The 26,042-nt window shown below is 41.3% G+C and overlaps 2 protein-coding genes across 3 annotated transcripts in view; one reads left to right on the top strand and one right to left on the bottom strand.

Moving 5' to 3' along the window:
- PSMD1 (proteasome 26S subunit, non-ATPase 1) overlaps window positions 1-26,042 on the top strand; it is a 117,459-nt gene that overhangs the window by 50,173 nt on the left and 41,244 nt on the right. The gene's annotated exons all lie outside the window — the stretch shown is intronic.
- On the bottom strand, window positions 3,293-16,761 carry HTR2B (5-hydroxytryptamine receptor 2B). Its single transcript, XM_074189672.1, has 3 exons — window positions 15,849-16,761; window positions 7,025-7,225; window positions 3,293-4,836 (listed from the first exon to the last, which is right to left on the bottom strand). The coding sequence occupies exons 1-3, from the start codon at window positions 16,243-16,245 to the stop codon at window positions 3,944-3,946; spliced, it is 1,491 nt and encodes a 496-aa protein (XP_074045773.1). The 5' UTR covers window positions 16,246-16,761; the 3' UTR covers window positions 3,293-3,943.

The raw sequence follows: 26,042 nt of genomic DNA, 5'->3' as shown, positions 1-26,042 counted from the left end.
AAGGAAATCTTGGACTTGGGCTTGTTAAAAAGTGGAATTACTTAAGAGACTAGAAAGGGTAGACTAAATCTGCTCAAGAGGAATGATTTTCTTTCCCCTTAGCTGGAACAGCAGAAGCCACCTATACCATGGTTCAGAGGCTTCTTATTTTGGAAGAACCTGAGGGAATTTATATGCAGGATTCCAACTCCAGAAGAATGATACTCAACAAAGGAGAGAGAGATCTTCAAGGAAGAGTAGGGGAAGCCACTCAAGGAACTAGAAAGTGAGACATGAAGCTCCCCGTCTGACCTCACTTGGTCAAGCACTGAGGGGTACTGGGCCAAAGGAAGGTTCTACTGGCCGTAGCAGGAGAAGAATATAAAGGAAGTGGAATGAAGTGATTCCTGATTTTTATTTCCAGATTTTTATGTCAAAATTGGGCAGTTAGGTGGTATAGAAGCTAGAGCACTGGACTTGGAGTCAGACCAGCCTCCAACTTTTAAAAATTTATAAGCTATGTGATTCTGGGCAAATTAATTAACCCTTTTTTGTCTCAGTTTCCTCATCTGTAAAATGAGGTGGAAAGGAAATGACAAACTATTCCAGTGTCACTGCCCTGGAAACCCAATAGGATCATGAAGAGTTTGACACAACTGAACAACAACAGCTTTCCCTATTAGAATATGTTTGCCTCAGTTTCCTCTGTAAAATGGAGATAACAGCAACTCTCTCCTGGGATTGTTGTCAGGATTATATGAGATAATAATTGTAAAATACTTAGTGTAACACCCAGCACACAAAATGGAAATGTTAAGTTATTACTAAAAAAGTTTCCCTAACTCCTCTCCTTCCATCCTTAGTTTTTGTCATCCATGTTGTTTACTTTTTTAATACTCTGATATCATCCCCTCCATGCCAATTCAGATGATCTCCAATTTTACTATACACAGTAAACCTGAATAGAGTTTAAATTTGGTTTTAGATTTACAAACCTACTTTGTAGTCACATTTGCTCATAGTTGAAACTGTTAAAGTCACTGAGGAAGAGGACATATGTACAAGGGTTGTGTTTATTTGGATACATCCAAGAGAGAAACAGACAACCAGAGACAGTTTTAGGAAATGATAGGTCAGAGGAGGAAGAGATTGGCCACTGTGCCACATGCAGTCAAGAGACCAAGGAGGATGAGAATGGAGAAAGGGACAATGGCCATTTAGGAGATTGTTGGTGATCCTGAGAAGCAAATCATGGTAAGATGGGCACTGGGGAAGGCCAGTTGCTTTCAAGTGGTTTGGAAGTGGAACTGGTGGTGAAATCAGGACAGTAAATATGGACAACTCCTTTTAGGAGCTAGATGGAAAAGGAATTCAAAGCCTTAAGGAAGGGAGCCACAGTTAGGGAAAAGTGTTCTTCCAGGAGGAATGGCTTGACTGTATTTTTAGTTAGAATGAGAGAAGTCAGAATGGAGAGGCTGAAGATGCAAAATGGGGGGAAAAAAGATCATTCTGTGTTGGATGGAATGATCAAATGCAGGGATTCCCATTGACCAAGAGTGGAACTTTTCCCTGAAGTGGGAAGTGAACAGAAGGAATTTCAGAGGTATGGAAAAGAATTGAAGGACCTTTGGTACCAGCTAGGTGATGCAGTGATTAAGGTATGGGGTCTAGAGTTAGGAAGACTCATCTTCCTGAGTTCAAATACAGCCTCTGATACTTAAATACTTGTGTGACCTGGGCAAGTTGTATTTGCCTCAGTTTCCTCATCTGTGAAGAAGGAAACCACTCGTATGTTTGCCAAGAAAACCACAAGTGGAGTCATGAAGAGTCAGACATAGCTGAGTAACAACAGGTCAGATGGCTTTGATTTCAGACTAGGAGGTTATTTTTTTTTAATTGTAAGAGAAGAGGAGAGAACAGAAGGGTTTGGAAAAGATATTGCAATTTGGAGTTAGTAAGAGATTAGAAAAAAAATTGTGGATTAGAAATAAGGACCCAACCAGTATCAAGCTGCAGAAATTTATCAATTCAGTTTCATGATGTTCAACAGAGTTAGGTAAAATTCAGGAGTGTGAGTGGAAAAATTGGGTAGTGGGCCTTATCTTTGGGGACTAGCAGATTAGGGAAGCTGAGAGACACTTAGCAATACATAATTGAAGTAATGGACTATGAGGACCTGCTTGCAAGTCAAGAGAAGCCAAAACAGCTGTAATAAATTAGGGGATGACTGAAGAAGGATTGGGGAACTAAAAGTCCTAGGACCAGTAGGAGTAAAGGAGAGATGAACAGGAAGCAGAGTCACCCTTCATCCAGCAAAGACTTTTCGGTCCTATCTGAACCACACTGTACTTGGCAAAATAAAACGATAAACCCTGACCCCTGCCCTCAGATTGCACTGTCTGAAAGGGAAATTTCCAAGTCTAGATCTTGAGGATGGAGTACTTCAATGAGGAGGGTCACTGCCAGGGTGGTTGAGATGCAGGAAAGCTATGGGTGATTGGATAGGAAGATTTCTGGAATTTATCAGGTGGTGGCTTTCTCTGATCCTGTTGTTTTCACACAGGGAACAACATTCTCCTTGTTTGGGATATTTATTGTCATCTATATGTGGACTGTGTCAGGCCTGTCAGGTTTTACACCTTAAGTTCCTCAAGGGCAAAGATAATGTTGGATTTCCTTGCTGTCTGTCAACAACCAAACAAACCTAACCACAGATGCACAACATTAGAAATATTGCTGAGGAGCTCTTGACAGTCTCCTATAAGGAACCTTGTCCAATTTGGGAGAGACGGCATTGTGAGAAGGTTTATTTTCTATGTGTTGAGTCCAAGACCGGCTCCCCATAACTCCCACCCATTATCCCTAGTACTCTCCTCTGTCCTTTGCCACATGACAGACTCTGGTAAATCAGAAGCCCACAATACTAAATCTTCTCTAGGTTTAAAGCCCTAATTACTTCAGTGAATGTTAATATGGCTTGCTTTTGAACCTTGTTCCTGTGATGGTTACTCTGTTCTGATTATTACTTCAGAATTTAATAATTGTCCTTCCTGTAATGGGAGGAATAGACCCAAACCCTCTACTTCAGTTGTTTAACCTGAACTTAGTACAGTGAGGAACTCTTTCTTTGTCCTGAATCTTCCATATTAGCCTTCCACTCTTATTAGATCTTTTGGTGGCTGGTTGAGTTTGCAGTCCACTAAAGGCCTTCATATAAGACTTTATATATAATATACATCATATACAGGTATGATATATATATATATATATATATATAAATAACATGAGCTAGAGTCTTGGCTCTAGCCCCCACTCTGCCTTTGTCACCCTGACCCTGTCAGTCATTTAGTTTCTCTTTGGCTAGACCTCAGGTTCCTCATCTGTCAAGGGTATGGGGGTGAACCAGGTGCTCTCTCAAGGCTTTTCTCCATCCTAGGAGGTCATGTTCAGGTCCTCTCATTGGTTGGGGGAGGCCTGATTCTTTGTCTTCTGCCAGTTTGATAAGTGTGTCATTTACCTGAATAAAGCAGTGAAAATGTTGATCACCTCCAATTGAGGTGGAATTCCATGAGTGTCTTTATGCCGGAACCTATCCTTGATGGTAGCTCTGCACCATTAGGTCTTTAGCAAAATGGTCCTGATTTTAATGGCTTTGTAAAAGAAGGCTAGACCAAACTTGTTGATTAAATAATTGACTGAACTTTATTTGAATCTTTTACCTTCTTAATTACTGTATATGCTAGTTCTTATTTCTGTGCAAAATAGCTATTTCATGGAACTGTCTGGCCAAATTGAGGAAAACTAGACAGTACTGATATTTAGTTTTGGTCTTTAAGAAGATGAAGTAACATATTTTGCAGTTCTTTTATCTACAATATTTTGTAATGGCCCCAACTAGTCCATATGCCTTCTCTTACTCAGTGCCACTCATTGCATCATTTAGATGCAGGTAGCACGAATTCTGCTACACATAGCTGACTTGCTCCTCAGTTTTCTCCACTTCATTTTCAGTGAGAAGGAGTGTATCTAGTAGAATGGTTGATGAGGACTGGATGGGAGAACTACAGAGTCTCACTGGGCTCTGGTACATGACTGGGTTAATCCCATTTCTCACTCCTTGTCTCACAAAGAACTTGGAGTCCTCTGCCAGGGAATTCCTAAAGGACATCTTGCTGGAGTATTTCCGGAGGGGCTTCCCTGCCTTGGTGGCCTGATAATTGCACGTGATGTATCGCCCAAATGCATCCCGAAAGGTCTTGTTAAAGAGTGTGTAGACCAAAGGATTCACCCCTGAAGAAACATAACCTATCCAGACAAATATCTCTAGCAGCTTTTGGAGCGTGTTCTGGCTGCAGGAATCACATGAAGCTAGAGTGACATTGGTAATGAAGAAAGGGCACCACATAAACAGAAACAGGAAAAACACAATCCCTAGCACCTTGGATGCCCTCTGTTCATTGGTAATAGTTTGAACAGACTTTTTGCCAACACTGGACATCCGTCGGATAAACATCTCATCACTTGCGTTAGGCTCTGTTTTATTCTTGGGAGAAAACTCCAGCATGGCCATCTTTTCAGGGGATGAGCAAGGCGTTTCATCCCTTTGGAAAACCGTGGACACGGTGGACCATGTGAAACGCTGTGGTGGCTTGTTTTTGATCAAGTATGCCTTCTTCCGAAGGGCTTGGATAGTGAGAAAGTAAGTGACGACCATAATGGCAAGGGGCGTGAAGAAGGCAGCCAGGGAGCCAAAAAGCATGAAGTTACTAAAACGTTCCTTTGTAAGCACACACGTGATGTTGTTGGGGTCCCCCACGCCAGCCTCTATGCCTTTAATTGGGACCGGGAGGGCAATGCCTAGAAGAAAAAAAAAAAACAAACAAACAAAGCTCGGTTTCATTGTTTGTGTGAACCACTCCTGGGGGTCTAGTCCTCCCAGCCATCTTGCCCACTGACAACACCTGGGGCAGTGCCAGCTGACTCTGGGGGAATTTGATGGGACTCTTTTATCATGTTTTGTAGTTTCCAAGAGATTCATTAGGAATTTGACATCCATCATCATCACTCTCATCACAAAATTTCATAGAGCGTTTTAAGCCTTGCAAAATCCCTTTCCATATGATCTGATTTTATCTTCACAACAGTCCTGGGAGCTAGGTACTATTATTTTTCCCATTTTACAGTTGAGGAAACTAAGGCAGACAAAAGTTAAATATCTTTCCCAGAATCATGTAGCCAATAAGTGTTTGAGATAGGATTTTAACTTCAATCTCTCTAACTACAGATCCACACAGGATGCTAATTATCGCCCATCTCATGATAGTGGTTTTACCTTAATCACTGAATGGTCATTGCCTCAGTCAAACTAAGGCCCTGGAAAGTACTTAGCTTAAAAGGGTCAAGGGTCCCACGGCATTCAGGCCCATCATCCTGATCCTTATCTGGCTGGACCCAGATGGCTCTGGAGGAGTCCCATCTCACTCAAATTCAATTCCCTTGTAAGTCATGGCACTACCTCCTTGATATCCTGACCTCTTCAAGAAGGAAGGACAAACAATACCCACAGAAGAAATTCTATGAAATAATGCCTTTGACCTACAGAAAGCAACTAATGACATAAAAGTATAGCTTCTCGTTCTCCAGGGGTTAGTTGATGTGTCATAATCACTTTGTATTTCATCCATGTAAATAGTTTTTTCCACTGTCTCTTGAAAGTTTGAGCAAAGAGAAGGAATGTGTTGATTTGAGATAAGCTATTTTAAAATTTTAAGGAGTCATAGTTTTACATTAATGACTTAGAACACCTGAAAAAGGAAACGTGGTATGTTGTACCTAAAGATAGGAGAGTCCCTCCCATCTGACTGATTTTTACCTGAAGAGAGGATCATTAAGGATGATCTTGCTTGTTGGAGTTGTGCAAAGGGTAGGAGGAGGCCCAGAACAAAGTGCCCAGTTCCCATCCTTTCCTTTAGAATCAGCAAATATTTTAAAAATTAATCTCAGATATGTTCTGGCTTTTATGATCTGTATACCTCATAAGACCCTATTATCTGCAAAGTCTTTTGGCTCCTATTTCGTCAGGAGCCAAAAGATTAACAACAAATTATCAGACCCTGGAAACTTCTCTCTCCACTTAGATGCAGCTTTTCTTGGCTCTTACTTTCTTTAACATCCTAGGTCTCTTTCATTTGATCTGCAGGTTTGTTAAAATGGAATATTGGGGGGTGGCTAGGTGGTGCAGTGGATAAAGCACCAGCCCTGGAGTCAGGAACCTGGGTTCAAATCCAGTCTCAGACACTTAATATTGACCCAGCTGTGTGGCCTGTTTAGCTCCTTAGAGGTAGGTGCTTATAACAGTGAGTTTCAAAAGAATCTGATGTTTTTTGATGATTTTCAGTTTTTTACACAATAACTAAGTCAGTGTCTTGGAATAAGAATTTGAGTTTTGTGAGCAAGGTCTCTATTTCCCAAGGCCAATACTTCAGGTTGTGGCCTACATATTGAATCACAGTAAAGATCATTAAAATGCACTGGGTGGGGGGGGTTTTCCTCCCCTTGAGGTTATGAGCCTTTTTGTTTCTTTGTTATTTTTCTTTAATATATTCAGCAAAAATATAGATTGCTATTATACAGTTACACATCAGAAAAATGTTTTCATTAGTATGGCCTCCACTGATGGCGGGACTCAAGAGATGCTATTTGAGAACTAACTTCTGTGGCTGAAAATTTTCCCTCTACTCCTCCATCCTGGTCATGAGCCTCTCATAAATGAGCAGATTCTCACCAGGACCAGTTCTGAAGCCTTTTGAGCTGAGTGGAAGCTGCTGGAGTGTCCACCCGAGAGTGAGTCATGGGAATAGATTCTGATTGGAAAGACTAGAATCCTATGTGATGAAGGGCTCTGTACACATATACATGCCTGTGTATAGACATACATGAATACAGACATATACATCATGATGATCTCGCCTTCACCTCCAGATAAACTTTGTGTTTCTTTTCTTGAAAGGACCCTTCCCCTCCCCAGACCCTTTCCTCCTCCTACCTATTGAGATGAGCCAGACCACTGTTATTTTGATGAGGGCTGTAGCTCGGGAGTTGTATTGACTGGCCTGGATGGGCTTTTTGATGGCTATGTAACGGTCCACAGAGATAGCACAGAGATGCATGATGGAAGCAGTAGAAAAAAGCACATCTAGGAACAGCCAGGCCGGGCAGAAGACAAGTGGGAGTGGCCACACTGGCTCTGGGAGAAAGAAAACACAAAGCAGTTAATTGCTCTGCTGTCCACTCCTAACAGTCGGCTGTCTTTAATACATTTGTTAGCTGTGTCATCACCTGGACACCAGATAAGAGCCAAAACCCATCTCAAGTTGGTGATGATTGCGTACCATCCATTGACACCTTCCGTGTCTTCCCGGCAGACTTCAGTTTGGAGGGAAGACTCCATGGGTGCTAACATGAGCCACTGACTTGGGATGAGGCCTGCAGTCTAGGGCGGCCTTTCTCCATGCCCCATGTCCCTGTGATCATGATGGAGGAGAAGGAAGGATGTCTACTCAAAATATTCACTTAAATGGCTAGCACTCCCAGGAAATTTGAAAACAAATCAAATCAAATTTTACCAAGGTAAAATTAATGACTTAAGGAACATGCTTATATAATTGTTTTCCAATACTGCAAAACAGGAAGTATGGGCTATGATGATATTTCTTAGTATGCATAGGTGCAGTTCTTTCCAAAAGAAATTTGACCATCTCAAGGAAAGGATTAGTTTGCTGCTTGGGGTTTGCAAGTCCCTGAGCTATTTCTCTCACACAGACATCTACCTGTTTGTATGAACATGTAGTGCTGATTGATAATTCAAACCGAGATCAACATTTTTCATCTATTTCTGGATCCTTTTCTGAAGGGAGGGAACATGAGATAACATTTCCTTCCCCTCTGCCCCGAAGGAAATTGGTTTTTACCACTTGAGGATGATTTTTTAATATTCTCAAGTGGCAGGAGTCTTAAGAGTCTCCTTTAAGTCAAAGGCTTCTCTCCGTCCACCCCAGTTTAGTGGGAAACTTTGGCTCAGTTCACCACAATTTAGGGGAGGCTGTAAAGCAGAGTGAATTTCAGTGAAATACTTTTGAAGACTCTTCACAAATTCTTGACCCTTATCAGTTCAGTATCTTGCAAAGTTGGGATAGTAGTCACATAACAATACAGAGTGAAGAAAAGACCTGCCATGCCTTTGGGTACCCAGCCTGGGATTGACAGTGGTGGGGCAAAATCTGACTGAAAGGATGCCAGGATGAACCCATGGCCATTCCCGTCGGTGGTAAGATTGGGGCAGAATGATCCAGTTAAAGTCAATGTGTGAAGTATATTTAGCCCCTCATACTTGACTTTGGATGTGATATTGTAGGCAAAAATGATAGACTACAGAATGTGTCCTCTTTTTATAGAAGGTAATTGGCTATATTTAGTTTATGAAATGTTTGTCATAAAAGTTTAAGTGTCTATTGAAAATACAAACCATATTTCTTTTTTAAAAGTGATTACCTTCTTTCATTAAGAGCTTGCTTGGCACCTTAGAGTATGCAGTAATCCATGTCTGGTTAGAAATAGTTCATTTGTTGGTAGGGTTTGCTGAATTTGTTTTCAGTCTTGGTTCTAAGGGCTGGCTCACTGGGGAGGGGAGGGGGGAAGGCTGGAGTCAAAAAAGGAATGTGAACTCCCAACAAAAGGCCCTCATGGAATTAAAATTAAGTCCTTACCTAGCCCTATTGGGTCTCATTGAAGAAAATGTTTTCCTGCTTGAGTTTAGGCCATTTGGTTATGTGTACTGTTCTAAATAGTACTGTATTGTTTGGTTCTCTTGAAAATAGAAACTGAATTAGAAAATACCGTTTTAAGAAATGTTTGGGGGGGTGGCTAGGTGGCGCAGTGGATACAGCACTGGCCCTGGAGTCAGGAGTATCAGAGTTCAAATGCGGCCTCACACTTAATAATTACCTAGTCGTGTGGCCTTGGGCAAGCCACTTAACCCCATTTGCCTTGCCAAAAAACCTTAAGAAAAAAGTTTTGAAAAGCATGGAATCCCCATAAGGGGTTAAACAGGGGTTACAAAAAATTTCCAATCCTGTTGGGGGTGGCTAGGTGATACAGTGGATAGAGCACTGTCCCTGGAGTCAGGAGGACCTGAGTTCAAATCCAATCTCAGACGGCCTTGGGCAAGCCACTTAACCCCATTGCCTTGCAAAAAAAAAATGTTTTTATTCTTATAAAACTGTCTGAAAGGAATGGGGTCATAAACACTTCGGGATGTTAAACTAGGGCCTAGGTACTTTTAGTTTCAAAGTGAAATTATCATTTGTGTCTGTCTCTGTCTCTCTCTCTCTTCCCCGCCCCCCCCCCCCCATCTTTCTCAATTAGCACCTGGAGCAGAAGGAGGTCTCTCCTTCAGACCCCTAAAACAAGCCTAGTTATTGCTCAACGGCTGATGGAGAAGCCTGGGTCTGGGGCTGTCCTATGGCTCTGTCATGGGTTTTTGGCATTGTTTCTCCACAGCCAGCACCAGTGCCTAGGAACTGTGGGTCTTTGTTAACCACCTGCCAATTGGGTGTAAAGTTGTTTTCATTCACCTTTCTCCAGTCATTGAACAGTTGAAACAGTTTTTCAAATAATGACATCTTTTTTTCCTTCAAGTCCTGCCTAATCAGTCTTAAACAGTGTATTTATGGAAGAGTGGCTCTTAATCTTAAAAAAGTCATGTAAGAGATTTTGTAGGTCAGTTTTTTATCAGATTATTTATAAGCTCTGCAAAGATCTTTTCCTTGTCCTAACCTTTTCATCTTGTATAGTCTAAACTTTGTGTGTGTGTGTGTGTGTGTCTTCATAAATACGTGCATGAAATGTACCACATCAAAGTCCGAAGAAAAGGAATTTTCATATTCAGTGTCCACAGAGGGAAAATATGATAGAGCCACATTAGAAAATATGAAGGAGGAAGAGAGGGTGTGGCACCTGCCTTGCAGTTCTGCTAGCCTTCTGCCTCCTCTGTAAAGTATATATTAGATTGTTATAAGGAAAGCATTTTGGAAACCCTAAAGCACTATATGAATGTGAGTCATTAGTATTTGTGCTCAGGCAAATATTTTGTCTTCCATATTTTTCTTCTAGTTCTCTTTTTTTTAATTTTATTTAAGGCAGTGAGGTTAAGTGACTTGCCTAAGGTCACACAGCTAGGCAGTTAAGTGTCTGAGACCAAATTTGGTTTCAGGATGCCAGGGTCAGTGCTCTATCTACTGTGCCTATATTTTTCTTTATTCAGATTGGATTGTTGATGCCTCCAATAAATTTAGCAATAGTGATTCTTTTCATCAAATAGCTCAATCTATTGCAAGTTACTATATCCATGATTAAGTCATCTTCTAATTGCTTTTTAGTGTATGTTCTTTTATATTTGAGTCATTGCTCCATCTGGAATTTATTGCAGTCCATGGTTGTTGTGAGAAAGGCACTACAGACAGTCAGCTGGCATGGAATCCTCTAGTTAAATGCAGGCCATCCTTTACCAGTCTCAGGTGGAGGAATTAAGGAGTTGTGTAGCTCTGAGGGACATCTGGGGCAGGATTAGTGCCAGACCTAAGTCAGAGCACCGATTGGCAGAGTCTGGCTTTTCCCTTTGAGGCGTTAACTTTTTGGGGAAGAAGCTCTGGAAAAAGATGGACAGCTTGAGATTCCTAAAAAAGGACTGGTGAAGCAGTAGATTGGCGTACCTGACAGCAAGCTTTCAGTGGGCTGGCTCCATCTTCTGAAGGGGATTGATAGGGAAACATCAAGAGCCATGGAGGTCTCCTGTCAGAACCAAATGTGTCTCTGAGGTCAGCGTCCCTTTTTTTAAAGGGCTTGGACAGGGTCAGCTAGGTGGTGCAGTAGATAGAGTACTGGCCTTGGAGTCAGGAGTACCTGAGTTCAAATCCGGCCTCAGACACTTAATAATGACTTAGCTGTGTGGCCTTGGGCAAGCCACTTAACCCCATTGCCTTAGAAAATCTAAAAAAAAAACAAATAAATAAATAAATAAAGGGTTTGGACTCCTTCTGCCATCTGCTGAAAGCCCAGCCGCTGGGGCAGGTGACAAAAAAGTCTCAGAGCTTCCTATTTCATTTGACAGTCTTGTTTTGTTTCAAACTGTTCACATTTGTATTGGTGAAGTCACACAATTTCTCAAACGCAGTATTAGTCTGTCAGACAGAGCAGAGAGACCCAAGAGAAATTCTCACATCTTTGGGTTCAGATCACATGACCTCTGAACCCTGGTTCTTAAATATTAGTACAGTTTCTTGAGTGTTTAAATTGACCAGTGGCAAAAGTGAATTGAATTTAACAACTTCCATTCCTGAATCCTTATTTTCATAACAAAATGAAGAGAAATAGAAAATTCTCATTAATGTAAAGATACCCTGATTTTAATCTGTTTTATCTTTAGGGGCTTTACTGACTGATTATTACTAGTAAGAGAAAATGATAAGGGAGTGTCTGCTTTTTGAAAAGAGTGGGAGATTAAAAATGATTGAGATCCAAATTGAAAGGTGCAGCTTTCTAGCCACCTGTGATCCCAATTTCATAAAATTACATAATGGAATGACATTACAACCATTGTGTGCCTCTACCTCTTAGCTTCAAAACTATTCCAGATTGATGCATTTGACATCACTTGGGTCAGTGACAATAGGGAATTACTTCAAATAAAATTTACTTAGATGCCTGCGTGGATGGAAAGGCCAAAAATGCATTCAGATGTGAGGGTGGTTTAGTTTTTATGTTGTTTATATTAATTTATGTAAGTTAATCTGCGATTTCTGGTCCCAGGATAATTCATTGCGCATTTTCCCCACCTATCATTGGAAGGTCAGCTAAGAGCCCCGGATTTGGAGGCCAAGTAGAGACCAATGAGTTCCAGTTAAACTGAAGAAAGGCTTTTTTTCATGCATGTTTGTAAAAGAGGGGGGCTGCAGCAGGCAGATGATGGCATTTTGCCAGACTTCTGGGGGAGTGTGATGTAGGTATTTTGCTTTCTGCTGTTATAACAATTCCAGGAAGACATTAGAGAAAGTTGCAGAAGAACTCGTTGCCAGCCCCCCCTTGCCTCTCAGCTCTCAGCCTCGGGGCTGCCTCAGAGCTTGTTCTTGACAGATTTTACCATCCATAGGATTTCACTGTTTAGAATCAAATACCTTCTGTAATTTGGTATGGAACACATACCCACTAGTTCTGTCTTTTTTTTTTTTTTGGCACATTGGTGTAAATTTTGGTATCATCAGTATTGAGCTTCTAGTCAATAGACCCCAAATATTTATTAAAACCATTTGGCTGGATAATCTAATTATGACATTGTCCCAGAAGTGATCTTTGTCTTCCTATTTATAAGGACAAGGATCCAATTCACCAAAAATGTTAAGTACCACATTATTTAAATAGAAGGTGATAATAATAACTGGCTTTCAGCCAGAGAACATTTTCGAGGGGATGAGGACACAGCCTTGTTTGATACTGTAAAACTGAGACGACATCTCCCGGGTACTTCCTCCTCCTGCTTGCCTTCGTGGCAGCCCTGAGGTTCAGAGCCCGGATGGCATTTCTTCAGGCTGGCCGAGGCTCAGGTGGCAGAGACCTGGAAAACTGACTGCCCTTACATGAAGCAGGTCCAACGGTGATTAAGGGCAGAAGAGTTGTGCCCAGCATCGGCTCTCCACATGGGATCTGCCCAAGGGCCAGAGGGCTGGTCACAGATACTCTCTGGGTCCTGTATTCTGCATCTCCACAGTGACAATAAAGACCCTGAACTGCTGGGAGCATTTGAAGGGCCCAGGTCCAGGGAGGCCGGGCATCCATCATGACACTAGTGTTGTTCTCTGCAGGATAACTAGAAATAGTGGTCATTTCCCCACTTTGCTCTTCTTGTTCATGTTTACCTTCTCTAGGGACCTATTCTTTAGACATTATGTTCCCCTCTTATTTTTATAGAATTGCCGTCACGCCAAAAGTGTGACTGAAATAATAGTGGAACAAGGGAGTTCTGTTTGTGGAAACTTCCCAGCTTACAAGCCCAGTATCTTGAAGTCTTCAAGCTTCCTGACACGCCTTCTCTAGGAGGGTCTGATTTTTCTAGGAGTAGAAACATGATTCTTTGAGAATTTAACCAACCCTTCTCTATAAGACTTGAGAATGGTAAGAGGCAGCTTTGGCATCCAAAGTTGATTCACAAGTCAATTGTTGGAGCTCGGGCAGCATTCTGCCATCAAAACATTGGTAGGAGATGGTGGTGGCTACCCCACATCCACTGGGCCAGTGTGAGTGGAATGTTTGACTCTTAGAAAGTCTCCATTGTCCTGAACACATCGGATAGTGCTGGGTGGCCGAGTTATATGGTTCTAGTTTAAGGTAAGCACCTTGTGAGCAGCAACTGTTTCACCCTTTGTGTTTCCTGGCTTGGAACATAGTAGCCACTCAATAATAAATGCTTATTAGTTTGAGAAACGTGTCTGCAAACCCAGTGCCTTGACTTTTTTCCTTGTGTGACTGCACTTTGATTTAAAAGTTGCTGTTGCAGCCCTCTCAATTTCCTAGGGGTCTTACATTTCTCTCTCTTCTATGGAACAAAATATTCTTCTGCAAGTGTTTTCATTTAAAATGTTCATTTAAAACACAAAATAGATTTGGGGTCTTTTTGGAAGACTAACCACTTTATTTGTTGTAATCAGTCATTTTTTTTTTAAGCAAAAAGAATAGAGTGAAAATTCCAAGAAGTTTCTCACAAATCCATTGCACAGTATGGGGTGGCATGCTAAGAAATCTGTCCTAAATGGCAAAAATTCCAATCTTTTCATTTCATTTTAAAGCACTCCTTTGGACTTTTCTACAGTTATGTGAAGAATTTTTTTAATCACCAAATGCAGCACATTTTCATCAGCTTATTGTGGTTTTTTATTTCCATGTTAGCAGAATGGGAGTGGCTGAATTTCCCCTGCCTAGATACCTCTCTTTCTAAATGTTCTTGATTACTGAGTTGAACATAAATATCAGGGCACGTTCTCTACATGTTTAATGCGAATAAGCACCCTTTCTTATCTGAACTTTTAATGCTTGAGTTTGAGGGAATCAGACTTCAAATGCAAGCCTTGGCAAAGCCTTCAGTTGCATCTTGACTATCTGCTAGACCACTGATTGGAGATTTGGGAAGTACATGGACTCAGCAGCCTTCTGTCATGATTGTCATCTGGCTTTAAACCCATGGAAACTTTTCTTTTTGAAATCCTTGCTTATTTTATTCTGGTAGACATAATTTTCCTAGGTTACCCATATAACAAGCAGTCATGAAATATTTGGTTTACTTTGAAGTTAAAACTGACTCACCAATATCAAGCAATTTAATTTGTTTAAAGTTAACTTGAGAAGTAGCACTAGGAGCTGCTGCCATAGATAACAGCCCCTGTCAGTGGCAGCCTTGAACATATTCATGTCCACTCTGCTCTGGAAGAAAAAGGACCACCACCACCACCCCGATTCAAAGAGTAGGTTTATTGCTGGTTTTGATGAGCATTCTCTGTCCTCCTGCTCCTAACATTTGAAAAGCATCCTGCCTGTCACTGAAATCCAGGATGAGTTAGACATGGAACCTTATTGATGTGTAATGCTTAATGGCTCATTTGTGGCAATCCCTCAGCCGGGGGGGGGGGGGGGGAAGGAAGGCAATTGGTAGAGTTTGTGAAGGGGGCTCAAGAGGAGGAATTCTTATTAGGTAAATATTTAAGCCTTGTGACCCAACAGGCTCATTCATTCATCTGTCTAAACATTCAGCTTCCCAACAGCAGGTTGTGATAATGAGAACATTTCACTCTCTTTTGAAGGGGGACATTTAAAATAAATTTTCTGTCTCTTTGCTGTGATATTTGATAGGAATTGTATCAAGTATCAGTGAAATTCTCCCCTCAGGTCACCTCTATATAAATCTGACCCGAGTCCTTTTAGCTCTGCACAGTGTTAAAGGTACTATTGTTATGTTCTGTTCTAACTTTAAGATTCCTTAAATATTTTAATCATGGTTACAGCTGGATTACTCAAGAGATTAAGAAGCTGAAAAAGGAGGGAGGTGTAGAATCCATGGGTCAAAAAAAATTCCTCCTTAAAACTGAAATATTTGAGAGATGTTTTAAGATTGTTAAGTTATTAAGAAATCTTTTTAAGAGACTGATATAAATCAGCAGAAAACTAATTATTAATCTCAAAACCCTGAGTAGTATTCCATTTAATTTCTTCAGTTGAGGGTCCTGAATTTTCCCACATCAGATACTAGTGATCAGAAAACAGAAGAGCTGAGCAGTAGCTGAATCATTTTCTTCTGTGATTGAAGTTTATTTTAAGATTGTGCCACAAACAGAATTGAGTTCACTGACTGAGGAAATTTTCTAAAATGAACAAAATGCATGGAAGTTGCAAGAATTTGGATAGAAGAGTTCTTTTAAATTAGGAATGAAGTCAAATCAAGAGACAAATCATACATGATAGAGAGACTGTAGCCAATACGAAATCATCAGCCCTATTGAGCACAGTAGGCAAGTGTGGGTTTTAATTCAGTTGATCTTACAACTGTGTGGCATCTTTGAATGATAAATACTTGGAGAATAGCTTTACCATTATTGGCAGAGTGATTATTGTTACCCATTTTTACTCTTTATAGTTGGCAGGCACAAATAGCGACCGAGAACAATAAGAAATTGGAACTACTTTTAGTTCAGTTTTCTTTTAGGCCAAATAAAAACTATTTAAGTCTTAACCCACTGGGGCACCGTGGTCAAAGTCCAGTACTTACTTACCAAACATGATCGTGAGGAGGGCAATCGGCATCACAAACAGCCCAACTAGCAGATCGGCTACTGCCAGTGACATCAGAAAGTAGTTGGTAGCATACTGCAGCTTTTTCTCCAGGGACACTGCGAGGATCACGAGAATGTTGCCCCCGATTGTGGGTATTATCACTGTGAAGATCAGGAGAGCCGCCCAGCGCAGTTTCTTCTCCCCTGGTGTCGAGTCGGTTGGCAGTCCAGACCCATTAGAGGAGAGTAAGCGATCAGACATTTTAGAACCCTGCAGAAGATAATCTGGAATTGTGTCTTGTTCCAGAAGTCTGTAAGAAATAGCCATTCGCTGTTTTTCTGTGGTCCAGTCTGCTTCTGGGGAATGGTCAACATCGTCAGTAGCTGAACTAGTCATCTGCTTTTTTTTTTAAGACATTGTACCCATGCCAAACACTCAAAGCCAAGGTAGACCCCCTTCTTTTAAAAAAAAAATCTGTTTTCACCAACTTTTGGCCATCTCTGCTCAGTGAGGTCCTTTTGTCTGATTGCTGCTCTGAAGAGCCTCAGATTTCACATTTTTAGGAGAGGAATCCGCAGTCTGGCCATGTAGGCAGTCAGCGAGCTTCTCATGTCTTCATGAGTGGTCGAGGAGCTTGAATGCCAGGGTCCCCCCTCCATACAAAATATGGAGATTACATCATTTTCATTTACAAAGAACAGAACAGATACTTGTGCTGCACAGCCCCTCCCTTCTCCAGAGCTCTGGTCTGCATTGAAGACTTTCCGAGCAGACAAGTTTTGAGCTGGAAGAGTTCATGTAGCCCAGCCCCCTCATTTTACTGATGAGGCCCACGGGGGGACATGACTTACCTAACACCACACGGCTAGTTAGTTGTGTAGTAGGGCCAGATTATTAATATTCATCATCTAGCCACTTCCCAGGGGTCAGGGATAGACCTCAGGGGGTTCATGAACTTAGACTGGAAAAAACGTTCTCTTTATAGAATTTTCACTAACCTATATAAATTCCATCAACCGTGAATTTCCTTTGTAATCCTATCAATTTTATCTTAGGCACTTTAAAAAAAATCCCAAAAAAGGATTTTCATGCTACAAAAAAAGGTTAAGAAACCCCAATTTAAATTAATTTATTAGATTTATTAAACTCAATTTCTAATTTTTCAGATTAACAAAATGTTAGCATTTAGCAAAGTTAGCAAGAAAACTCTTATCTATTTCATATTGGAATGCCTTCATGCCTCTGCTGAACTGTATATAATTTTGAGGTGAAGCTTGAGAATGAGAATGAGTATGGGAAAGTAGAGAAGTCAGAAGTGTCCCAAAGAATTGGAGTGTTTTTAAATAAGTTTTATCCCCCATAAAAAAAAGTAACCATCTTAACCCCCCCCAAAAAAAAGTTGATTTTTTTTTAAACGTAGAACTCTGCAGCTTTTAAATTATTCAATGTAGAATTTTTTCTATTTTTTTTTTAACCAGCATGGATAAAGAAGAAAGAGCAACAGAATTGTTAAGAAATTCGAATTTCCTTGATAGTTCCAGTTTTCAGACTCCCTTCACTAACTTACACATCTCTTGCATGCTTGTTGCCTTCGAGCGCCCTTGTCATCCCTGGGGTTGTTGGGGCTCAGCGGTCATGCTCACCGAGGCAGCCGAATTCCTTCCCTGATGGAGCCGTTCTGGGGGGTTCGGGGCAGTGCTTGAAAGCTCGAAGACAAATGAAGATTGTGTGTATTTGTCACAGTGCCAGGACAGTCATTTCCTTTTGAATTTGGTCCTTTATAATTGTTACTAACTCTCAAACGGGTGTCAAGCCAGGTCGGGGGGTGTTTCCGTACATGTTCAGAATGGTGGTTTCTGAGGCCGCCGGTATCTACATAGTCCTCAGAGTTTAGCTCCCTCCAGATGCTGGTGTCCTGAGGAATGTAAGAATGCATCCAGGGGGCTAATGATAAGATGGAATTTCTAACTAGAAGAGGAACTTGTTGAGCACTCTCCCCCGGGTCCTTGGGGGCCTAGAGGGCCCGCGTTCCTGCCGGCAGCCCATCCACATGATATATATATACCTCTCCAGTGAAGCCTCCTGACTCATGCCCTTCCCAGTCAGGGCCTTATATGGAGCACCATCAAGGCTCCCTTAGGCACACACATAATAAATACTTTTTTATCTCTTTGTTGTTGGTTATATCAGCTTGTTCAGAGCATTTACATGGAGGAAGAACATAATCTAGGGAAAGGAAATATATTTTGACCTGAAACCCTGGACTGTGGTGTTGAAATACTCAGTGTGTGCTATCTGCATTTCAAAGAGCAGCTTATTATTAGAACTGAATTTAGAATAATGCTCAAAGAACCAGAATTGAATATTAAGCAGTGCCCACCACTGCCCAGGGCCGACTGAGTGATGGCTAGAATCTGGCCTCCATCACGTGACTGAAAATAGAAGAATCTGTGAGAACCTTAGACCTAGCGATTGAACAGTGTCCATTTTCCATTTAAAATGTTAGCTCACATTTGCAGGGAACTTACTGTTTAGAGTTCAGTTTCTAATTTTGTTTTTGTTCTTTTAATCCTGATTATTAATTTTTGTTAAATGGATAAAGCAATTGAAGTATGAATGTCAAAGACAGTCTTTTGGGTTGAAATATTCCAACATTGTCATTTAAGCGGCTTTCAGGAATGTTCAGATGTGTCCTTTGTTTTGATTGCAAAACAAATAATGTCAAATAATTTTCAACAGCAGCACCAGATAGCACTCAGCAGAGCAGAGCTGAGAGCATGGCCATCAGGCCAAGGTATTTTCTGGGATCCATGGGTGGCACGTCTTAGGGGAAATAGTTCAGAGCTTTGCTTTTCCACAAAAGATGAGGAGAAAACTGACTGGTCTCAGGGAGTGGCAGCCTTGGAGGAATTGGCTGGAATTATGTGGGACTTTAAGGTTTGCAGCGGATGTTATAAAAACCATGGGAGGGACATTTATTATTATTATTATTATTATTATTATTATTATTATTATTATTAGCTCACTTTTATAGATGAGGAAACGAAGGCAAACGGTGACTTCTCCAGAGTCGTGCACAGCTAGGTTCTGAGGGCAGGCTTGAATTCAGGTCTTCCGACTCCTGGTCCAGCCCTCTGGGCCCTGTACTCCTGAACTTGTTTCTTCTGTAAAGTGTTGTTTTATAATTTCTTCCCTAGCCTGTTGATTTTTTTGTAGTTCTTCTAGTTGAAAAAAGTTCTGGATTTTGTTTTTGTTTTTATCCTTTTTTCAATATCTTATAATGTGATCGTTAAAATCCTTGAAGTTTTAGTGACTTGGTGTTTTAAGACAAACTTCTGCTACCCATCTGTCCTCATTTTACCCTCCTGCATATGACAAGGAAAGGAAAGGCTTCTTTTTTGTTCTCTCTCATTCCCAATTTCCACTTTCAGTCCAAAGCTCTGTTGTGTTATCCCTCCTCTGCAGATGCTACTTAATTCTTTTAGATCTGACTCAGACCCCACCCCTTCCTCATACCCATAATCTTGTTGGATGCTCCCCTACTCAGGAACAGATCTTATTAACTTGTGACTCCTGCATAAGATCTAGTTCTTAACAAGCAACAAACTTCTGCATCGACTACATCCAATATGATTATGTATTCTATTTAAGTATGAATTTTGTATTATATACTTAAGTATTACACTGTGCAACTATAAAATTAACATAATTAGAGAATTTTGAAATTTAAGAGTAAGAATAAATATGCATGCAATATATTGTATTAATATAATTTCATTTTATGGCAGCTAGGTGGCACATTGGATAGAATGCCGGGTCTTGAGTCAGGAAGACTCATCTTCCTGAGGTCAAATCTGGCCCCAGTGAGCCTAGCTAGCAGTGTGACCCTGGACAAATTACTTAACCCCGTTTACTTCAATTCCTCATCTCTAAAACAAGCCAGAGAAGGAAAAGGAAAACCCCTATCTTTGCCAAGAAAATCCTAAATGGAGTCACAAAGAGTCAAATATAACTGAAAAACAACTGAACAGTAATTTCACTTTTTATATAGGTAATTTATAATTTTGGGATATTGACCAATGCAGAAATTTGTGTTGATTGACTAGACATATTTGCCACAAGGGTTTGAAATTTTTTTCTCACCATTGGGGATGAGTGAAAAGGAAAAAACAGCAGTTAAACTGAAGAAAAATAAAAATATTTAAATATCCATATAACACTGTTCAGCAGTTCCCTAATCAATGGGCCTCATTTCCTGTACCTTAGTTTCAATTTCTTATTACCCACAAAAAGGTGCTGCTGTAAATATTTTGATAAATATAAGATTTTTCTTTTTTAACTTCCTTCAGACAGATACCCAGCAGTGACATTGTTTGATCACAAGGAGTGAACAGTTGAGTCATTTTCTAATAAAATTCCGAATTGCTGAACAATGTCACAACTCTGCTGGGAAGTTACTAGTATGCCTCTGCCTGCCTGCCTCTGGTCAGTCTAACCCTACTTCCATCTTTTTATTTTCCAGTTTGATGGGGGGAGGTGTCCCACTGAGCTTCCAAGATTTATTTCAGGGGCAGCTAGGTGGCGTAGTGGATAAAGCACTGGCCCTGGAGTCAGGAGTACCTGGGTTCAAATCCGGTCTCAGACACTTAATAATTACCTAACTCTGTGGCCTTGGGCAAGCCACTTAACCCCGCTTGCCTTACAAAAAAATAAAACCTAAAAAAAAGAAGATATCTCCCCAGGAGAATAGAAGCTCTTGGAAGCCAGGCATTTAAGCTGAAGAAAAATAAAAATATTTAAATATCCATGTAACACTGTTCAGCAGTTCCCTAATCAATGGGGGAGGTTACTGGCAGTGATCTTCCAATTTAAACACCAGACCTGAGATTGCATCAGAACAGAGTTCACTAAAAAACTTCTCCCTGGAGTTTATCAGATAAAGGCCTTATTTCCCAAATAACTAGAAAACTGAATCAAATTTATAAAATTGATAGTGGTCAAAAGATACCAACAAATTTCAGATGAAGTCATCAGAGCTATCTATAGCTAAAATCTAATTCACTATTGATTGGAGAAATGCAAATTAAAACAGTTCTGAGGTACTACCTGATACCTGTTAAATTGGCTAAAGGACAGAAAAGGAAAATCACAAATGTTGGAGGATGTGAGAAAAAAATAAGACATTAATGTGTTGTTGGTAGAGTTGTGAAACTGAGTCAGCTGTTCTGTAGAACAATGTGGAATTCTGCCTGAAGAGCTTTAGTACCATGCCTACCCTTTGACATGGGTCTGTATTCTAAGAGGGATAGAAAACAAGAGGGAAAAGGACCTATATGTACAAAAATATTTATAGCAGCTCTTTTCTGGTGGCAAAGCACTGGAAATTGAGGGGTTGTCCATCAGTTGGAATGGCTGAATAAATTGTGCTATATATGTGATTGTGATGGAATAATACTATTGTGCTGTAAGAAGATGAGCAGACTGCTCTCAGAAAAACCTAGGAAGACTTAAGCAGGAGTTTATGCCAAGTTTTGTGTACAAAGTAGTAACCATATTGTAAGATGATCAGTTGTGAATGACTTCGCTGTTCCCACAATTGAAAGACTTAGGATGAAAAATGTTAGCTATCCCCAGAGAACTGTAGAGACTGAATGCAGAGTGAAGCACTTTTTTTTTTTTACTTAGTGTATTTTTCTTAAGGGGTGTGTGTGTGTGTGTGTGTGTGTGTGTGTGTGTGTGTGTGTGTGTGTGTGTGTGTGTTTTGGGAGAGGGATTGGTCTGTGATTTTCTTCACAACATGACTAACATGGAAATATTTTACATGACTGCACATGTATAACCTATATCAAACTGCATGCCTTCTCAACTAGTGGGGTATAGAGAAAGAGAAAGAATTTGAAACCTAAAAAGTTTTTAAAATGAAAATTTTAAATTGTTTATATATAACTGGAGGAAAATAAAATACTAAATAATTTCCCCTTCCCCCTCACTCCCCCCAAAAAGAACTTCGTGGCTAGGAGTCTTCAAGGTTAATGGACTTGGCCAGGGTCCCACAGTCAGGATGGTTCACAGGCAGGAGTCAAACCAAGGGCCTCCCTACCTGAAATGAGCTCTTTCTCTCTTACTCCATATGAACATTTCTGTAAATGGAAAACAGAATAGAGGATTGTACTTGACATTGCGAGATTCTCTCATGTATAGTTTTTAGAAATATGGCCTACTTAATGCCAGTAAAGGTTCTGCCAATCCACAGTATGAACTGTGGGATTTTTCCCCAGACCCAGAGAGGTACAGGACCAGTTTGCTCCATAGTAGCAATGTCCTATTGGAGCAGCTGGCAGAATGAGCATCACAGTGAGTTTGGTGTAGCATTCATTAACAGGACTGCAAAGCTTCATTGATTGGAATGGGCTGCCTTAGTCTTTGTTTGGAATTGGAAGATGGAATAGTCTCCTCAGGGCTTATTGGTTGTTGCCTTTGTTTCTCAGAATGCTTGTATCATTTGGAGTGCTTCAAAGTGAGCTCCTATTAGCTCACTGGGGTCACACTGCTCTCTAGGACTGGCTTGCCTGCCCATGTCAGAGAAGTTGTCCTCACAATTGATCCATAGGGATCCTGGTTCTTTAAGCCTTGAACCCTTGGTCCAGATTTCTTGATGTGTAGACATCTATTCACTTGGCATTCTATTGTAAGGCAGGTTGTCAGTAAGTTAGAATGTTAGGACACAATTTTCATTTTGTATTCTCTCAAAAACTCATTCTTTTGATTTCTTGAACAGTTGGCCCCTGGTGCATTCCCCCTTTCCAATTTCCCATTGACTGTATCTCTTTTCTGTTATCCCCAATTTCTCCACCTTCACACTTCTTACAAAAAAGGACCCTTTTCCTTTCAGAAATGCCCTGACTTCCCACTAACTGAAAAATCAAACTGGTCCTAGAGGGACATCCCTCTAGATGGCTCCTGGTCATGTTGTCTATCCTTAGGGGTTGGGTTAAGGGAAGGGCTACTCTCACTGAAGGGAGGCTCTTGGTGTGTATTGGAGGTACATGGATTTGTAGTATTTCTCTGGGAGAAAGTATCCTGTAAAGTAGTCTTATCAGTAGTACTATTGATATCCATAGTTCAGGGTTGTGGCTCTTTTGTTTGTTTTTGGTTTTTCAGTAGGCATCTGCTGAGAGGTAGTTTTCACTGAAAAGAGCATTGGACCAGGATCCTTGAGACCTGGTGTTTTAGGCTTGGCCTTTCCAGGATTAAAGGCCTCAGTTTCCTCATCTGTAAAAGGAGAGTGCTATTAAATGATCTCTAAAATTCCTTGTGGCCCTAACATTTTATTGTTCTATAACAACATTTTATTTGTCCTAAAATTGTAGTGTCAAAATATTCCAGAAGTTGAAGAGGCCAGTGAGAATCTGGGCCAAGACAGCCTAAGTGATGGATGGGCTAGAAAAATGTCAGTGCTCTAGTTACTTCAGATAATTCTTTCTCACAGCAGCATTTATAACCCTGTGCAATGGGTTTTACCTTTGTGTTTCATTAAAGTGTGATTTAAAGCCAAAGGCTTAAAGCTATCTTGTTGGTAGGTGCTTAAATATAGGTCAGATGGGTGTGTGAGTGTATTGACACTTGGGACCTGACCCACAGAGCTTGGACAGGGCATGGTTTGTAGATTGTTTAGTGCAATAATTTGGCAATTTCAAAATTTTGTCCAAGAAATGTTTTCTGCTGCAATATTTTGTTTCTCAATCCTAGCTCCTTTCCACCAAAGACCAGGACAGCATTGGCCTTGGAGCAATCAGCTGTAGAGGCAGCATTGTAAAGAGCAAGCTCTCAGAGGACTCCAAGGATCCATCTCATGTGATCTGTTAGATTGGAGAAAATCTTTTTTTTTTTGACAGGGGTCATGTGGGCAAGTATCTGAGAATTACTCCATCTGGAAAGGAATTTGGAACCATCTCCCAAAGTTACTAAGTTCTATGAATCCTTTAAGCCAGTCTCACACCTCCAGAGATAAAAAGGAAAAGGATTCCTTCTCCAAGTAGGCGGAGCAGCCCTTTTTGTTTGTAACAAAGAACTGAATTGAGAATGCACCTGATGCGGCAAATGATGGTAGATGAGGATGATGGAATATAAAGTTGCTCTGTTAAAAACAATATAAGATAGGATTTCAGAGAATCTTGGGAAGAATTATGAACTGATGCAGTTAAGTGAGCAGAACTAAAAGAACAATTTCTATAATAATGACAAGATTTGGGAGAAAAACCTTTTTATGATTTTAAGAGCTGTGATCTGAGCACTGACCAGCCGTGTCTCCAGAGGACCCAGGAGGAATCCTCCCAGCCCTTAGCCCCAGCCTGATTTCTGCCAGGGGTTTTTCAGCCAGCCTTGATGATAGGAGAAAGAGAGCATATTGACCAAGTCGGGACCTGGACAGCCCACCCCCAGCTCCCACTTTGTCTCTTCCTTCTGTACAAGGAGGGCATTGGACCCTTGCAGTTCTCCTCCCTCTTGCAGACATAGCGAACAGCTAGGGAAGATTTATGGGAACATTGAGCACCTGACTTGGATTCCCCTGGGTCTTTGTTTCCTGCTTTTGCTTCACAAATTCAGCACATTCAACTTTTGGATCAATTTTCAAGGGTTTAGAGGCTCAGGGAATCTTGACATTGCTCATTTCTCTAGATGATTCATTTATATTTTTAATGTTGTCACCAAATAGAACATTGGAGGAAACACGTAAAGACATGGCAGTGATGAACAAAGTTGAATTTCGTAGCATTTGCTAGCCCTCATCTCCCTAAAAGCTCCATCTTTCTAATAAAGAATGTGTTGGGAGGCAGCTAGATGGCATAGTGGATAAAGCACCAGCCTTGGAGTCAGGAGTACCTGGGTTCAAATCTGGTCTCAGACACTTAATAATCACCTAGCTGTGTGGCCTTGGGCAAGCCACTTAACCCCATTTGCCTTGCAAAAACCTAAAAAAAATGTGTTGGGCCTGTTTCTGACTAAGAAGTTGACAAGAAGTTTTATGTGCACTTGGGAGTTTATGGGTTTCTTGCCTGCCTCTTTGAGAACTCTGCTTTTCCACTATTTACATTCCCAAAGAGGTTTTTTTTCCTAAACTTTGAGGAACCATTAGTAACCTTTAAAAAACCTCCCCTTCCTCTCTTAGTAGTCCTTCTCACCAAATTAGAGGCTTGAGTCTGTTGGGTGCAATAAGCAGATTGTATGACCGTTCAGCATTGCTCAGCTTGGAGGTAGAGAGGGTTCAAATAGGAACCTGAGGCTACTTGGGGAAGGGGAGGCCTGGGATCTGGGGTCCAGGCAGCTCATTCAGTCTTCACCGCGAGAGGTAGGGGGAGAGAATGGGGGAAGGAGAGTGCAGGGGCAGGTCTAGAGAAGGGAGCCTCACCAGGGATGGTTGGGTTTTTAAGACTCAGAATAGTGTGGGGGTCTGTGGGTGATGTCCCTGGTGTAGTGGACTTCCAGGTGAAGAAAGACCCTCTGCCAATGCAGAGTCATAGCCACAGCTTTTAGAGGGTTGGTCAGTTGGTCAATCACCGAGCCTTTTATGAAGGGCCTGAGTTCAGAGACCAGAGCCCATCCTCACCCTATAGGCTTCCAGCAGATATTTCTGTTTCTCAGGCCCCTGAAAGACTCACAGAGATTGTGATAGATCATGAGATCTATCTGAAGCAACCAGACCACATGTGCGCACACAGGTGCCAGTATTGCAGTGAGGTGTATTCATCAGATATCGCAGCATAAGCTGACCCCAGCAACAGGCATGGGGTGGCTGACCTCTGCCGGGCCTTGGTCCTTGTTCTGTGCTGACTGGACGAGGTGGAGGAGACGTGCTTCTAAACCCCACAGATGGCCAACAGCCTGGAGCAAGGGCCAGCCCTGGGCAGGACCAAGTGGTCTCTACTGGCACCTGTTTAGGGATTGAGTGCAGAGTTCTTCATTTGTTTAACTCAGTGCTAGATGGCATGGTCTGTGGGCCCAGGCCACCAGAACAGCCTTTGTGATGTCCTAGGGAGGACTGGACTCAAAAGTGAGAGGAGCTGGGTTCATATGGAGCCTCTGGCCCATCCTGGCTCTGTGCCCACCTCATCCAACATGGAGGTCTGAGACTGAACTGTAGCCAGTGGGCCATGTGGGGCAGGGGCAGTTTGGATATTAGCCTGGTGATCCCA

Source organism: Macrotis lagotis, chromosome 5, assembly GCF_037893015.1.
Source record: "Macrotis lagotis isolate mMagLag1 chromosome 5, bilby.v1.9.chrom.fasta, whole genome shotgun sequence".
In the NCBI taxonomy this organism is placed as follows: Eukaryota; Metazoa; Chordata; class Mammalia; order Peramelemorphia; family Peramelidae; genus Macrotis; species Macrotis lagotis.
Note: the sequence above shows the minus strand (reverse complement) of the source record. Positions and strands in the feature narration are given on the sequence as shown.

Excerpts from the sequence above, each read along its gene's own strand:
- HTR2B (XM_074189672.1), bottom strand. The coding sequence starts at position 16,245 with ATGACTAGTTCAGCTACTGACGATGTTGACCATTCCCCAGAAGCAGAC. Across the intron at positions 7,226-15,848 it reads CCTCCTCACGATCATGTTTG|AGCCAGTGTGGCCACTCCCA; the intron begins GTAAGTAAGTAC and ends TCTTTCTCCCAG. Across the intron at positions 4,837-7,024 it reads GGTCTGGCTCATCTCAATAG|GCATTGCCCTCCCGGTCCCA; the intron begins GTAGGAGGAGGA and ends TTTTTCTTCTAG.